Source organism: Thunnus thynnus, chromosome 3, assembly GCF_963924715.1.
Source record: "Thunnus thynnus chromosome 3, fThuThy2.1, whole genome shotgun sequence".
In the NCBI taxonomy this organism is placed as follows: Eukaryota; Metazoa; Chordata; class Actinopteri; order Scombriformes; family Scombridae; genus Thunnus; species Thunnus thynnus.
This window is the reverse complement of record NC_089519.1, coordinates 17,487,630-17,504,201: the sequence shown is the minus strand read 5'-3', so window position 1 is coordinate 17,504,201 and position 16,572 is coordinate 17,487,630. Positions and strand designations below refer to the sequence as shown.

The 16,572-nt window shown below is 38.7% G+C and overlaps 1 protein-coding gene across 3 annotated transcripts in view; it reads left to right on the top strand.

Moving 5' to 3' along the window:
* LOC137179653 (glutamate receptor 2-like) overlaps positions 1–16,572 on the top strand; it is a 96,783-nt gene that overhangs the window by 13,604 nt on the left and 66,607 nt on the right. For all 3 annotated transcript variants that reach the window (XM_067584490.1, XM_067584491.1, XM_067584489.1), the window contains exon 2: positions 6,786–6,926. In XM_067584490.1, coding sequence (XP_067440591.1) covers positions 6,786–6,926 — 141 coding nt within the window. The remainder of the gene's footprint in view (positions 1–6,785; positions 6,927–16,572) is intronic.

Here is a 16,572-nt window from a genome sequence, read left to right as displayed (position 1 = left end):
CAGCCTTTCTCTTTTGATTCATACACTACACATAGCACAACACACTGTTAAAAACCATAAAGAATATACAACATACACTAGTGCAAATGGGCAAGTAGCAACAGATAGGTTATATAAATAAAACAATCTTATAAAATGACAAGTGTTCCCTGATGCACTCATTCTGTGTTCAATACCTGTATGGCATGGGGAATAAAAGACTTCTTGTATATGTTCTGGCTGGTTCTTGGGACCCTGAATCGATGACCAGACAGGAGCAGCTCAAACTCTGAGTGTAGTGGGTGTGAGGTATCTGCAGTTATATGTTTAGCCTTTCTGTGTACAGCACTGTCAAATTTGTTTCAAAGTTGTTTTTGTGACTTGCAAATCACCTTACCTGCTATGTTAACAATTTTGGAGAGCTTGTTTTTGTTCTTTTGTTTTTTGTTCAGGCTCCTGTGTGCCATTTCAAGTATGTGTTGGCTAACGCCAATGCTCCTCAGTTCCCTGATTAAAAACAATCGCTGATTGGCTCTCTTAAAAATGCTCTCTGAGTTCTCATTAAAAGTTAGGGTCTGATCAACGATTGTGCCCAAGTATGTAGAAGTAAGTCATCTACAGGACGGTTGGCCACATTCATTTCCAGTTAACTTGCCTGTCACCAGTCCTGCAGTACAGTGGCCTGGCTGAAATCAGCCTCCTCATGTACAGTATTGTCTTTCAGGAGAAGACGAACAAGGTCCATATTATCAGCATATTTCAACACCTTGACATTACTTCTGTGAACAGTCATTTCATTGGTGTAAATGGAAAACAGCAGTGGTGACAGCACACAGCTTTGTGGTGCCCCAGTGTTTAAAACAGGCTTGTCTGAGTACACCCCGTATCATCAGAACTCTCTGCGGACAGTTAGAAAGCTTCTAATCCAGTGAATGAGACCACCATTCACGTTCATCTTAAAAAGTCGTTCTGAGAGAGTGTCAATTTGCATAGTGTTAAAAACAGACCTAAAATCAATGAGAAGAACACGAGCAAATGATTTTGATTGTTGAAGGGGTCTAGCTATTTGGTCCACTATAGAGAGAGTCACGTCCTCTGTCCCCCTGTGTGATCTGTCAGCAAATTGTAGGGGGTCAAGTCGACAGAGGACTTAAGATGGATGCTGGCTACTTTCTCCATACACTTAGCTAAAAGTGGAGTGAGTGTGAATGGTCTGAAATCTTTAAAAGATGTTGCTGCAGTAGTACTGCAGCCTGTTCTTGGGTCTGTTACATCACACCTTCCATAATAGATGTTAAGGTCATTAACAAATTCACCACAATCTGCCATATTCACATTTTGCTTTTTCCTGTCCCAGCCCATCATTATATTGAGCCCCTCCCATGCTTGCTTTGCATTACCTGTACAGAATCTTTCCTCAGAATCTGTGTCCTCACAGAAATTAATATAGCATGTCATCAGTTTGCATGGATCAGAGCACGAGTTAAAGAATATATGCCAATCCAGGGTTTCAAAACAGTCCTTAAGCTCTCCTCTCTGTCATCCGACTTTCCGAGGGGAAGCCGGCTCTCTGCCTTACATTGCTGCAGAGTTGGAAGGTGAGGTGACAGGTCGCATGTGTTAAAATCCCCCAAAGTGAACACTGATTGATCTGCCGATTGGGAGAGCACAGCATTGAAGCTTTCTGTCATGGTTTCTGCTGATTCCGTATTATTCGGCCCTGGACCGTAGACAAAAATTACGGTGATTTGTCCAACTCCTGTGGAAGGTAGAACAGTCTGAGGGATACAGACAGTAGCTCATAGTGTCTGGTGCCCACCCCCACAAGTATTGTCAATTAAGATAGTCCTCCACCAAAAGATTTGTGAGATGACATTCAATTTTGGAGAGCTTGTTTTTGCTCTTTACATTTAAGTTGCCATACCAAGCTGTTATGTTAAATGATAAAATGCTTTCAACCAGGCTCTATAGTGGTCTGCCCTTATGACTGTATAGCCCTCAATGTCAATATTTGTGCTTTCCTCATGGACCCATGTCTCAGTAAAACAGATCATGTTACTCCTTTAAAAATCCTCATCAAGCCTGAGTCACGCTGTGATCTCGTCCAGTTTATTACTCAGTGATCTGACAGTGACGGACAGTGTGATAACAGGATTGCAGTTGTCTGCTTCCCCACCCTCTCAATCTGTTTCGGTATATATGCCAGATTTGGGCTGAGGACCCAGGTGTATATTGGACCAAAAGAAACCAAAGTATGTGGCCCAAGTATATGCCAGATTCATTTTGCTATCTGGGTTTCTGGCCAAGAGTAAAATGTTCAGATTGATACCATTCTTTGTTAAATCAGAAGCTACCATCAGCAGTCAATTAGATTAGCATAATGTAGAGACTGTAAATATAGGGAAACAGCTGGCCTGGCTCTTTGCAAACATAACTATACCCACCACCAGCACCTCTAAAGCTCACTGATCAACACTTCATATCTCGTCTGTTTAAAAGTGTAAAAACACAACATTGTGGTCATTTGTGGGTTATGTGACTTGGCTGGGCAGTAACTTCCTGAAGTCTCCGCTGGCAGCCTGGTGACATCACAGTGACAACAAGAACCCTGGCGGATTTTGTTACGCTTGGACAAAGCTCAGACTGTTTCCAGTCTTTGTGATAAACTAAGTTAACCAAGTGCTAGCAGCAGACATGAGAGTGGTATCTATCTTCTCATCCAACTCTTGTCACAAAAGCAAACAGGCAAATTTTCCTAAATGCTGACTACTAAGGTTGAAATAGAAATACAATGTCTTGAATTATGTACTTTTAGTTATTGTAATGAAGTAATGGATAGACAAATTGTACCAACTAAATACTTTAATAATGTTTTGGGATATTGGTGTTGTAAAATTACATATTCATAATTATATATATATATATATATATATATATATATATATATATATACATATATATATATATATATTAAATATTCATAATTAGGGGAAGGCTTTTTTATAAAGTGAAATATGAGGTTCAGCCTGCCTCTCCACAGTCCCTAATTCTATAAAAGGATTGACAACAGGCCACGAGATGAGTAGGAGCCAGTGTGATATCCTGACTAAGTCAATGGCCAATTACTAATACTGGCCTTGTTTCTGCTGACAGAAGCTCAGCGAACTTGTTAAGACTTGTCAGTCACAGGAGCTAATAATTCTGCCTCACTGCAAGCAGCCATACTTGCCTGATACAGCCTCAGTATCCCTGCTTGGGGCCAAAGATCGTGTGTGTGGAAAAATGACCTCATTCTGCCAGCTCCACCACAAGTGGTACAGCTGAGCTGACGTTTAATTTTTTAAAGTGACATTGTTTAAAAGAAAATCCATTTGGCATTCCCTGCACGTTTGATATGTTTGAAAAAAAAGACAAGTAAATATGGTCCACCTGTGAACACATGCTCTCATTTGCACAAAATTCCTAATAAATATATATCTCAGTCAGTGGTTCTTAAATTAAATAAATATAAAATCAATGTACAGTATAATACATATATATAATAATGGTATAATAGATGATATAAATAAACAAACATTTCTCATCTCCTAGTTTCACTGGCTGATCCAACATGACTGACTGACCTCTGCTACACAGTCTCAAGATGCTGTTACTGGGACGCAGTGGGACTGTGGATGCAGTCAGGCAGGCAGTTTCTTTGGGAAGCTGTTGCAGAGCCAACCCTGGAGGCCAGCTATAGTATGCTCCAACCTGACAGCTTTTAGTTTTTGAAAATATCTCAACAACTATTGGATGGATTGCCATGACATTTGGTATACATATTCATACCCAGCTCAGGATTAATTGTAATGACTTTGGTGATCCTTTAAGTTTTCATCAGGTCAAACTTTAACTTTTGTCCAATATTTCGATTTATGACCAAGTACCTGCTGATAGTGAATCTAGAGCACTGCTGGGACCAAAATGGTATCCAGCCAATTGGACCGCTGCATAGTTGTTGTTTTTTTTGCTCCACTGCATGCATTGTGATACTTGTGATAATTTTTCTTTCATTGTTTTATCTTTTTTATTTTCCTGTGTGTTGTATCGCCATCTCTGCCAGATATCTCTCAAATATGGTTTTCATGTTACAGAGTAATCCACCAGGAATGTACACTTGCATGTATGTGATTGGCCAACGCAGTGCCCTGTTGGATGCATTGCAGCAAAAGTTGAGTCTGATTGCCAGATGACTGCTGAGTTTTTTTTGCTGGGCTGTGTGTGGTGGCACCCCTGCTGCGTAAACACACTGTCCCCATTCAAATTAATGTAAAGGCTACGTTTTTTTATGCAGAGCTGATGTCAGTCTGAAAAAATTGCTGGATTTTACGGGACACTCAGCAGCCACACATTTCTTTGTTCTCTATTTCTCTGTTTAGCGTCTTCAGGTTAGGCTAACCCATTGTTGCTAATTTGGAGCTAACCCCCTTCATTTTTCCCAGCACCTGGGGAAATAACAGACGTGACTTTTCTTGGTCTTGAAGCTGCAGTATTTATTAACTGTTACACTGTAGTCTGTACTGTACATTTACTGCCAGACTGACAACTTACTGCTAACATTTCTTCTGCTCCACTCACATTCACCGTCACTTTTCTGCCGCTCACTCTTTCCCACCTGCTATGCAAACATATTATGTACTGCCCTATTCCTTAATGGAGTTATGTTACCAATAGTTTCCCAGGCAACGACACAGAGGTTGACCCATGTATTGGAACAGTGCTGCACAGAGGCTCCCAAATACTATTGATTTCCGAATGAATGGATATTTGGCTTTATTTTAGGCATTAAAAATTTTTTAGGAGAAACACTGATTCAGTAAATGTTCAGTACGTTAAGTAAACATTGAGCACAGTTAGACCTAGCAGTCTCCATTAGGTTGGGCGAGTTCAAAGTTGTGAAAACAACGTGGGTGTTTTGATTATGCCGTTTTCACAGGTAATTTATTACTCTGTTCGTCCCACTGCAGGAAATAATGGATTAATCCTGGAAGGCTATTGATGTAACACTTATGAAAGTAACACAGTGATTATTCGACCAATGAGAATTTGGTCAGATGAGAGCATATCGACCAACTAATCTACCAGGAGACTACAGCCTTACAAAAAACACAGATCATTTAGGCTACAAAATGAACACCATACAAAGATAACAACTGGAAATATAAAACTGGCCACTCAGAATATATTTTATTCTTGTCAATGGATATCAAAATAGCCTTTGTCTTTCTCAGGCTCAGCGCCAGGATGAAGTGACTGAGGATTCTGTTAAAAATTCTGAGGGGATCATTTTTTTCATAAAATAAAATTCACTGATTTAATGCAATTGCCTCAGAAGGCTGAATAACAACAGCATAAGGCCACTGTTTCAAAATCAAAGAATACATTTATTAATCAGAGCAATCACAAAAATCACCCAAAATCAGCAGTGTAGAAACAGCTGTTTGCAGCTACCAGCTCTCTCAAATAAAACTACAGTCATGTGTGCTATTATTATTCATGTACAAAAGAAAGAAAAATACATTTGTCTCCAAACTTATTTGGACTGCGGCTTAGAGCTTTAATAAATGCACTACTATTTGAAAACAGGTTTCCAGGTGGACTGGCTGACAGGACACTAATCCTCGCTTAGCTAACAACATATTAATACAATGGGAAATCCCATAGAAAAATGCAAAGCTAGCAGAGTTAGCAGTCAGAGTTACAAGTTACACTATTTAACTTAAAACAATTATTAGATGTGTACACAAAGCGGTCTTTATGGACCCATAATAGCTTTTAAGATGTAACAGGAACATTACCAAACAAAATACATGACAAGGGAGCCTTTAATTAAGACATGACAAACACACACACACCACAAACATGTGCAGTGAGCTAAACTACATGAAAGATAGCTTTGACCTTCAGGAAGGCCTAGGGGGATGTTTTTTTGGTCCCACCCACTATAAATCAAAATGTGATTGGTTAATTCACCTTCGTCACTTTCTAAACAAACACGTCTATGGGGGCTTCTGTCCCGATTATGAAGTCCTAATCAGTGAGTGACCCAGCTAACCTTTTCTCTGCCTTGAGCCAACAAAAAAATCTCATTGGATAACTCTGTTTTCATGGTTTAAGGACAGTAACACTTTCATTTCTGAAGCAAACTCGATGGAAAATGAGGCTAAAATTAGAATGAGAGGAGAATAATTATTAAATGACAGAAATACGTTTGGCCTTCTCTGAAGGCCTAGAGGGCCCTAATAGTACCTCTCTGGCTTCAAGAGGTATAGCTTACATTTCTGTTTACCACAATGACATTCATGACTATCACCACATGGTGCCAAAGTAAAGAATTTCCAAGCTTTATTTCCAATACTACACACAATGGCCGCAAGATAATCTGCAGATGAGGTTACTGTATTAGCTACAAACCTATGCTGCCTGATTGTTGAATGACATTAGCGAGCAGGTGCTCAAGCTCAACCTTGAGGCTGGCATGATTTTATTGCGCTAAAACAGTGACTGTCCTTACTGCAGTGATAAAAGTCTCAGTAGCAAAAACCTCAAAGCCTCTGAGACTTTACATTATTTGATTATGGTATATAGTGTAGCAGTATTTACAACTGTCTTATTGAAAAACAAAACATTTTGATTTTCAGGTTGTTTGTGAAAACTGTACTCGTGTTTACTGTGTAACCTGCAATTCTTCTGTTTCTCCTCCTATTTTCCTGTTTTCTTCTCTATCTGACCACGGGCCTGTCTGTCTGTCTGTCTGCCTGTCTCAGGTGGTTTATTCCCCAGGGGTGCAGATCAGGAGTACAGTGCATTCAGAGTTGGCATGGTTCAGTTTGGGATGGCAGATTTCAGACTGACTCCACACATAGATAACCTGGAGGTGGCCAACAGCTTTGCTGTCACCAACTGCTGTAAGTATTTGTCTTCTCTTATACTGAACACAGTTGGATAAACTACAGGTGTTATTGTTGCAGCTGTTGTAGTTATACATAATTTGTGCATACTTTTGTTTTTGACACTGAAGACATTTTATTACTATTAGTAGTTTGAGGCTGTTGCAAGTATCAATACTTTAGAGTTAAATGGTAAGTCAGGTGTTATTCTACACTTAACTATAGTAAACAAAGCTCATGAAAAGATGCAAAGCAGGAATGCGCTAGTCTGTCTCTTGATACTTTTGGACCCTAAGAAATATATAGTTTCATTTTAAAATGAGGCTCAGTAATTACCTAAAACAGCTGGCAAATTTTACTTAGACAGGACATTTTCCCCAAATATTTATTGGGGATCATTTTCAGCAGTGAATTAATACACATTTGGTGCTGTCGGATATTTGGTATATCCGACAGCAGGATGGTGTGTGTGTGGGACACAGACACCAGCAGTTTCTCTGTGATCTGTCTTTAAGGTCCATGGTAAGTTGTTCATTCCCTGAGTGCCAAGCCATACAGCACCAGTAGGTTGTTGAGGCCACTGTATGGTAATTACAGGTGTGGTCAATATTCCACATTGTTTCTAAATAATACTGTTATCACAAAACACATGTCGAAACTAAGAATAGCAGAGTATAAAGGCCATAATATAGTCCACAAGAGATTTGTCGCATGGATCCTCACAGCTACGCAGACATGGAAATCAATTCTGAGCAGGAGCAGTTAATGTTTTTTACAACAATCAAAGAAATATGTAGAAAATGTATAAATGTTGGCCCACACGGAATCTGTGCCTGAGGAATTCTGATGACGCCTCCACAGATTTTAAACGAATAGAGATGTTGCTTGTAAAACTCAGAAAGTTAACACATCTTCACCCCCTTGAGCATGGGTGGGACAGTGGTGTGTTTGTCTTCAGTTAGCATTTAAGACCCTGTGAAATGAAAAATACATTTTCCCAGTTTTAATCCCATGTCCCTGTGTTAATTGATAGATAGATAGATAGATAGATAGATTTATTTGACAAAATTTAAAACATACATGACAGGCTGATCACAAAGACAGAGTCCACATAAGATGTTTAAAATTATTGAGGATTAAAATCCACAACAAGGCCCTGGGGCTTATTTGCATTATGGTCCTCTATTGCAGTACGAGATGGCAGCTTGAATAAGAAAGTGTCAAGCAAGATTGACATTAGACTTAAAAAACCCTAACAGACAATAAAACATCAAGCATTTGTATATCTTCAAATTATTTAACAACCATTTCTTAAGATCTAATTTAAAACTCCTCTCAACTGGGTTTAGCTTGAGCAAGATAGGCAGCTTGTTCCACTGACATGAAGCTGTATGTAAAATGTATTTTCCCAAAACATGTTTTAAATCTCACAGGAATAATATTTGTTAGACTGCCTCTAGTGTTGTAGTTGTTCTAGATTAAAATTGTTGGAAAGGTAGGGAGGTGCAGATTTGTAGACAATCTTGTGGGAAATACCCACCTTCATTTGCAACACCCTTTTATCCACAGGGAGAATATTTAATTTTTTGAAATGACCTGCATTGAGATGTGTGCAGAGGGACAACTTTAAAACAACTCTTATTAACTTATTTTGTGCAGTCTGTAATTTGAAAAAAAAACTCACAGAAAAAGAGAGGAGCTACTGTACCAAAAGGTGGCAGCATAATCAAAGTGGCATAACACCAATGTTCCAGCTAGAGTTATTAAGGTTGGCATATCCAACAATTTGGCTTTGCTAGCCAGAAATTTTGTTCTAATGCTAATTTTGTTCAGAGCTTTTAAAGCCATGTCTTCCCCTGATAAAAAAAAATATCCATAATACATCTTAGGTAATTTACTGAAGATTTTGAAGAGACTGATGTCTGACCAATCTTTAAAGTTTATTATCTGAGAGCCACCTCACAACCTTTTGAATCTCTGTGCTCAACGTATCTTCCACCACTACTTTTTCTTTGTTTGATACTAGTAATGCAGCATCATCAGCGTATAAAAATATAAATTAAGGTCAATGATATATAATAAAAACATTAACAACTCTAAAACACTGCAAGACACCACAAGTAATGAGTTTTGAATGGATAATGGCCCATTGACATCAACCCTTTGATATCTAGAAGTAAGATAGGCTTTAACCCACCTAATAGCCATTTCATTAAAGCCCAGAGCTTTTAATTTGTACATTAAATGCAATGATCTACCGTGTTGAATGCCTGTTACAGGTCTAACATAACCATTCCGCAGAGTTTACCTGAGTCAGCCTCCTTTCTTATTTTGTCTGTCAGAAACAACAGGCGGGATTCGGTAGAGTGAGATTTTCTAAATCCTGACTGAGGCTGAATAAAATATTATTATTTTGTATGTACTTTTTTTTATTTTTTCCATTATTATTGACACACACATAAACAGAAACTGGTCTATAGTTCCCCTCATCTATCTTACTACTCTTTTTATAGAGGGGGAGAACTTGAGCAGTCTTGAGCTCTGTTGGAACCTTACCCTGTTCTATTGACATATTTGTTATATGGGTAACAGATGGAGCAATAATATCTGCAGTGTCTCTAAGAAACCTGGCTTGAATATTATCCAGACCTGCAGCTTTACTAGTATTGAGTTCCTGAAGTCTCTTTGGGACCTTACCGTCACTCACTTTACTAAAAGAAAAGGATCCTGTCTGAATGCCAAATTGCGAGTAGTGCCTCTAGTGTACCTGCTCCTCATTGAATACATCTGAGTGATCAGGGGTCCGTTTCACAAAGCAGGTTTAGTGAAAACTCAGAGTCTGTTAACCCTGAAATGAGGGAAACTCTGAGTTTTCCGTTTCAAAAAGGGAGGTAACTCAATCCAGAGAAAGAGGGATAACTCTAGCCTGTTTCAGAGAGAGAGGTAACTTAAGCTCTTGGTCAGTTACCGTAGTAACAGACTCTATGAACCTAACCTGGTTGGGACCAGGTTTTTCTCAATGAACCTCGAGTTTCCCTCAGTCTCCGCCCTCTTTCAGAGCCACACACTCCATTTGATTTCCTCATTCATTCAGTCAGCAGGCGAGTTTTGGCGTAGCCTAGTTCTGCCGTCTATCATTTAAAAAAATCATTAAAAAAATCAGAGTCAGTATATTAGAAGTCCATTAGGCACAGTAATGGGCGACTTTTTCACTAACATGGCATGTCCTTTTGATAACGATCCCGTGGATGAAGGTGCAGCATTACTGCGCAGAGAATTAAATATTCGTTGAGAGATGGTTATCAGACCGCGCATAGATGTTCTAGCATTTCCAGACAATTATCTTTTTGAGACCGTTTCACGTCACAGTCCATCATCTACATACACAACCTAATCCATACTTACATTTGCAACATTACCAATCGTAGTCATGCTCTCACATCCCAGCAGATATTGTGTGTTGCGCTGCGTTTCTTTGCAAACGGAAGTTTTTTGTACAGTGTCGAAGCCAGCCACTGGCCTTCCTAAATTCTGGCTTAGGGCCAGCTCCTCTGCCTCCGTTAGAGGTGGCGGTGCTGGGCCACCACCCGTTTTACGGACATCTGCCTTCTTTCTGTTTGCTGAGTAGAAGTCTGTGTTAGTTTAAATAGGATTAATTATTTAACAGAACATGATGTAGATGAGAAGACATTTATGTGTGTGAAACCAGCATTATGTTGGGGATAAAACAACTGCACAGTCAAACAGCCACTTAATATTTACTTTACAATGTAAAAGATGATCAAGGTGAGGTACCCCCATGAGATTATGCCGAGGTCTCACCTGTTTGAACAATGTTTTTATATTTCATCCTAAACTGCGGCCAAGTGCGCTTCTCCCTCGCGGGATTGGACCTAAATGAAATAAATTAATAGGCGACCAATCAAGCAGTTTTCCTCTGTAATATTATTGTGATTACAAAGGACTACATTTAAACTTACGCATTGACCCGAGCAGCGATGTTCTCCCACGCCGTCTCCCTCTCTTTTGCAGCTGCAGCGGTGTTGCACTTCTTTTTGAAAACGTGTTCAAACTTGCCGTATGAGCGTATTAAGATTTCTAGTTCTAGTGGGGTGAAAAACGCCGCCCTCCTCTTCCCCGTTGCCATGGCGACTCGTTGAATCGGGGCTCCATTGATGCTGACTTTTTATAGTTGTGGTGCACGCGCTTAACTCCAGGTGAAACTACTCCGAGTTGAATAAACTGACTCAAATCAGCTGTTCTGGAACCGGAAACTCAGAGTTTCCTATCTCAGAGTAGATCAACTCAGAGTTCAGGACTAGACTCAGAGTTTGTTGAACCTGCTTTGTGAAACGGACCCCAGGGAGCGTAGGTACAAGATTTTTAGCTACTGTAGTAAAATAGGTATTTAAATACGCCAATGTTATATGCCAAATATATGTCATAAAATCAGTGTTTTTTACATCAAAATCCCCGTCTTTTCTCTTCCTGTAAAACAGTCTCAAATGTTTGATGACTCATCCTGCACTCATGGGTTTTTACAAAAGTTCATCCAATCAAATGTGACTTTGGGCAAGTAGCATAATTCATTCATCTCTCCTTTGTCCTCCTCCTGATCTAACAACAGGTGAGGTAGATGTATGTGGAGCAAGCAGTCTTCTGTAGCTCCATTTCTTTCTGCAGCTCCATATCTCAATTTAATTCAACGGTCATTATTAGCATGAAAGTTTTAAAAACTATGTTGCCAAAGCATCAAAGTATAATTTTTCAAATATTTGGACAGTATAAAATAACAGTAATATGAACATTATCACAACATTAAGATTGATATATATTAATTTTATATATATATAGTAAATCTTATGCATGTTGTTGTTTTGTATTTATTTATCGGGACAGTGTACAGTTTTTAAAAGCAAGATTATTTGTGAAGACCATGAGATCACATCCAGACTCAGTGACCACAGAACTGAGCAGCCTTCAACAGATTCTTCAACATGGTTGTGACTGCACTGATTGAACTGCAGCTCTTCATATCATCAGGCAGGACATTCCACTGAGTTGTGGCTTTCACAGAGAAAGCTGACTGTCCAAATGCAGTGCGACAAAATGGTATGATACAATCATGTATGGAGGATATTCTGGAGGATCTAATAGAACTTAATGAGCGAGTGTACACAAAGTCACATAGTGGAGGAGGGGCAAAACCATTTAAAATTTTATAAACTAGGCACAAATTTGAGAATAATCTAAAATTCTCAAAGCTCAGTACATTGTATCTCTCCAGTACCCTACAGTGATAGAACTGCATTGGCTTTTTGTTTTTAGAGTTTGTATAAGGACTCAAGAGGTTTTATGGCTGTTTGTCCAGCCTGACCCCAACATGTGATGCAATAAGACATATGGGAAAGAATCATAGCATGCATAAATATCTTGGCTGCGTCCAAAGAGAGACAGTTTTCAATATATCACACCAAGATATTTAAAATCAGTAACTATATCACTCTTTTCACCTTTTCATGAGAATATCAGTGTTATGAGGTTGTACCATGGTTTTAGAGAGAAACATACCTTTTGTCTTGTTTACATTTAGACTCAGACATGATTGATGAAGCCAATGTGTGATCCTTTCCAATGCAATTGTTAGCTTAGCAGCAGCTAACTCGGCTGTTTTTGCATGTGTGTACACAACAATGTCATCTGCATACATTTGTAGCTCTACATCATGACACTGTTTAGGGAGACCATTAATATATAGGCTAAATAATAGGGGACCTAACACTGACCCTTGTGGAACACCCATTGTTCACTTTTTGTTATTGGACAGTGTGTCACCAATTTTAACACATTGTATCCTATTAGATAAATATGAAGACATCCATGCCAGTGCTCTAGATGAGAAGTTAAATTAAGAGAATTTCGATATTAAAACATCATGATTGATTGTGTCGAATGCTTTACGCAGATCCAAAAATACAACATCAACTACTCTTCCTTTGTCAAGTCTTGATTTAATTTGCTCAATTAAGTGCAAGGTAGCAGTTTCGGTGGAATGATTTGCCCTAAAGCCATATTGCATACAATGTAGACCAAAATTGCTTGTATTAAGAAATGTTGTCAGTTGTTTAATGACAACTTTCTCTTTCTCTCTTTTTTTTTTTTTTGCCTTCCTTAGTGCAGCATCTCTAGATTTCATTAGTTTCCATATTTGTGTATGTGTGTATGTGTGTGTGTGTGTGTGCTTATGAAGGGTATATGTTTAGGGAAGGATGAAGGGGTACAGTAGCTATATTGAAATTAATCCCCAGATAAAAGTTGTTATGGATCATATGTAGGAACAGAGTAATCCACTTAATAACCATCTCCCCAGTGACATTTCAACAGATCATATCACACTGTAATGGAGTATTAAAAAATACTACTACTAATAAATAGTAATGGTAATAATAATAGTAATATCTTAATGTCTTTATTAGTTATGAATCTTGTAATATCCTTTCATAAACATAAAAGATACATTTTAATTGGGGCAGTGTAGAGTCATGTTATGTTCAGAAGTCAGTGGTAGTAGAACACTGAGGAGAAGCAAAAAGAATGAGGACTCCATGCATGCAGTTTACTCTGCCTTCATCAGAGCATGATGTAATAATGGCCTGGGGCTCAATGCTCTGCTATTAAAGTGCAGTGTATTGTGATAGCAATGAATGCATGGAGTCCTCTCATTCGACACGCTTGTTTTGCACCTATTAGAAAGATATAAAATGTGCAGATACTGTAACTACCTCATTTACTTCACAAAGACAAAATGCCTACCTTAGATATTAAGAAACTGTTTGGAAGAACAGTTATACTCAGAAATTCCTTTATGTTAACGTCTCAAATTTTTGGTAAAACATGGTATACAACAGTTGCATTATAATAATAAAATGAGCTACAGTTTAAATAAGGAAGAGACTAGAATAAGATTCTACAGGCATGTTTGCAGCCCTTTGAGGCTGAACATCAGCAGAGCGATGCATTGAGCTAAACGATGACTACCATTTACGCTTCTATTCCATGTATGCCACAGTGGCCAGACTGGGACCAGTTCAATTAACTCTGAAACTACAGAGCCACTACAGCTAACAACACCATGCTAACATGCTCACAATAAAAATTAGGGGTGGGAATCTTTGGGAATCTCACGATTCGATTCAATTCTTTGGTGTCTGATTCGATTCAGAATCAATTCTCAATTGAATTAATAGAAAAGAGGGGAGGGGCCTATTTTCAGTCTCACTATACGGTGTGCCGAACCATTTTTAGGTGTCCTTAGTCCACTGAAATACAATATGAAACATAACTAGCAGATAAGAAAAATGGTCCGCAGCCTTTTATTTTAAAAAGTTTACTGCGTTAATTAATGAATTTATCTGAAAGCATCCTTCTTGTATGAGAATAACAAAATGAGGTGGAGGCAGAGTGCTCCACTGTGTTATTAACGTCATGTCTCCAGCAGTGGAGAGCAGCCTCTCTGCTGCATCGTTAGCTCTGGGGAAAGACATCACTGTCCAACACGCTGAGCAGCTGTAGGGTTTTTGAGGTGAAACAGACTGAGCACTAGTGTTGGGCAAGTTACTGAAAATTAGTAATTAGTTACAGTTAATAGTGACTTCTCTCAAAAAGTAATAGAATTACTTTACCAATAACTGTAAATAAAAAGTGTAACTCGTCCTACAATCTCAGAGTTCAATCCACTCAGTAAGGGCTCCCTCCGTTTTTTTTCCCCACAACCCAAAATCAGTTCAGTTTAATCCAGTTTCACAAACATAAAGGAAAGACAACTCAAAAGTGTGCTCTGGGTTTTACAGCCGATCCACAACTCAAACCAGGAATAGCAGGGCCAGTTCAGTAACAGGTATTATTTACAATGTATAACATTATAACTCCAGAGACAAGGCTTATGTTTTACCACAAGTTGGCTACAATGATGTGGACTTTACAACGCAGCTCTGAAACACGGTATGGTCAGATGTTGTTGTGTTTGTGTTGTGTGTGTGTCTGTCTGCTGTCTTCTGCAGCTGTCCACTACATTCAAGTACGTAAGACAAAAGTAACGAGTTACGAGCCCATTTAAATTTCAGTAAGTGTTATTGCGTTATTTAATTTGGAGAAATAATTAGTTACATTACTAATTACCACCAAAAGTAGTTACTTTGTAACGTGTTATTCCCAACACTGCTGAGAACAGAGTTATTTTCTTCACCTCAGAGTTGTTTAAGTTGTTTAATGCTGCAGTGTGTGTTTGTCAACTGGTCTCTTTTCTTACTGCTGGAGTTTGCTGCTCCACTAAACGTAAGTCAAAGTCGTCTTGCATAGGTCAATGTTTACTCATTAAATCAAAAAATGCTTTCAACCACTGGCTTTTGTGAAGATGAATTCTATTGTATGCGTGCTGTAGACTGTCAAGGTGCTGCACTGGCCTCACTTGCCTTTTTGTTCGTTAACGTCACATTATTAACTAACATTTAGAAAATGGCTTTGTGAATCAATGCAGAATCGTCCATGTCCGCATTGGGAAGTTTTCCCCCACCCTTTAATAAAAATGTACATATAATGCAAGTATAATGTTTACCATGTTCACCAATTTAGCGTGTTAGCAAGTACAAAGTACAAAGTGTCATTAGCTTTACAGGTATTTGGTCATAAACCAAAGTAGCGGACAAATTAAAATTCTGAGCCAATGATAACACTTGATGAAAGGCGTCATCATCTTGGGACCTTGAATATCTGTCCTGAATCTTATGGTATGTAACTATAGTTACCACAGTGGTTTAACACATTACAAGAGGAAAATGGAAGTCTGAGAGAAACCATGATGGATCTTCAGTACAGATTAATTGTCACTGGTATACCTGAAGTCTTGGCTGAAAATGAGAGCATTTTCCCCAAAAAGTCAACTGATAAAAAGTCTGGGCCGGAGCTAGGCAGTGAACCTTTCGGTGTCTCAGAAAAGTTTCCAGAGACGACAATAGAAAGGCTTAAACTGCTTCTACCAATTTATCACCGAGAAAAAAGAAGAGGCAAAAAAAGAAGTCTGACTGACAATGGGCTGTATGTGAATGATGAACATATTTGTTCCAATAAAGACTTGAAGCTTGAATAAGTGTAGGTTCTCAGTTAGGCAATATCAATTCACTTTGAATAATAAGTTTATTTAATGTAGCACAGAAATAAAATTTACAAAGTGCTTCACAGGAATAAAAGTTGAAATTAAGACCATAGAGACATACAAACAATAAGAACACATGCCACAAGTTAAATTTAACATAAAAACAAAACACAGGCAACAGGGTACCCCAAAAAGAAACAAACAAATGACCAATCACTTCACATCACACACAACTCAGGGTGACACAAAGGCCAATTTAAAAAGATAGGTCTTCAAATGTTTTTTTTAAAAGCAGCTCTGGAGAATGCAAACCGTATGTGTAAAGGATGAGAGTTCCATAGTGTTGGAGCCACAATTGCAAAGGCACGATCACTGTTCGTTTTTAGCCGAGAGCAAGGGACAGCCAGTAGGTCCTGATCAGAAGACCCAAGTGACCTACTTGCGATATAGGGATGGAGAAGATCACTGATGTACTCAGGTGCCTGTCCATGCAGGGCTCTATAAGTGATAACA